This window comes from Cariama cristata, unplaced genomic scaffold (genome assembly GCF_000690535.1).
Source record: "Cariama cristata isolate BGI_N322 unplaced genomic scaffold, ASM69053v1 scaffold34005, whole genome shotgun sequence".
Lineage (NCBI taxonomy): Eukaryota > Metazoa > Chordata > Aves > Cariamiformes > Cariamidae > Cariama > Cariama cristata.
Window position 1 is genome coordinate 1,527 of NW_009619783.1, and position 560 is coordinate 2,086.

The window sequence follows — 560 nt, forward strand, 5'->3', positions numbered from 1 at the left end:
CGCGGGTGGGGCCCCCCGGGGAGCTGGTGAAGCGCTGCGTGCAGCAGCTGGGCCTGGCCCTCGACTACATGCACAGCAAGAGCCTGGTGCACCGGGACATCAAACCGGAGAACGTCCTGCTCTTCGACCGTGACTGCCGCCGCGTCAAACTGGCCGACTTCGGCATGACCCGCAAGGTGGGCTGCCGGGTCAAGCGCATCAGCGGCACCATCCCTTACACGGCGCCCGAGGTCTGCCAAGCCGGGCGGGCAGAGGGCTTTGCCGTGGACACCAGCATCGACGTCTGGGCTTTTGGGGTGCTCATCTTCTGCGTCCTCACCGGTAACTTCCCTTGGGAGGCGGCGGCGGCTTCCGACGCCTTCTTCGAGGAGTTTGTGCGGTGGCAGAAGGGGAGTGCCCTGCGCATGTTCCAGCGCCTGCTGGCCCTCGACCCGGAGAAGCGTTGTCCGGTCAAGGAGGTCTTCTACTTCATCAAGTGTGACCTGATGGCCGAAGTGCGGCGCCGACCCTCCTACCGCTCCCGCAAGCATGCCGGGGACAAGCTCCCGGCCGGTCCCCAT

General features: G+C 66.4%; 1 protein-coding gene across 1 annotated transcript in view; it reads left to right on the plus strand.

The window, feature by feature from the left end:
* The window catches only part of SBK1 (SH3 domain binding kinase 1), a gene marked incomplete at its 3' end in the record, with an annotated part of 1,555 nt that extends 998 nt beyond the window's left edge, over positions 1 to 557 (plus strand). Inside the window, exon 3 of the mRNA XM_009701381.1 lies at positions 20 to 557. Within this exon, the coding sequence (XP_009699683.1) occupies positions 20 to 557 (538 nt within the window). The remainder of the gene's footprint in view (positions 1 to 19) is intronic.
* Positions 558 to 560: the final 3 nt, after the last annotated feature.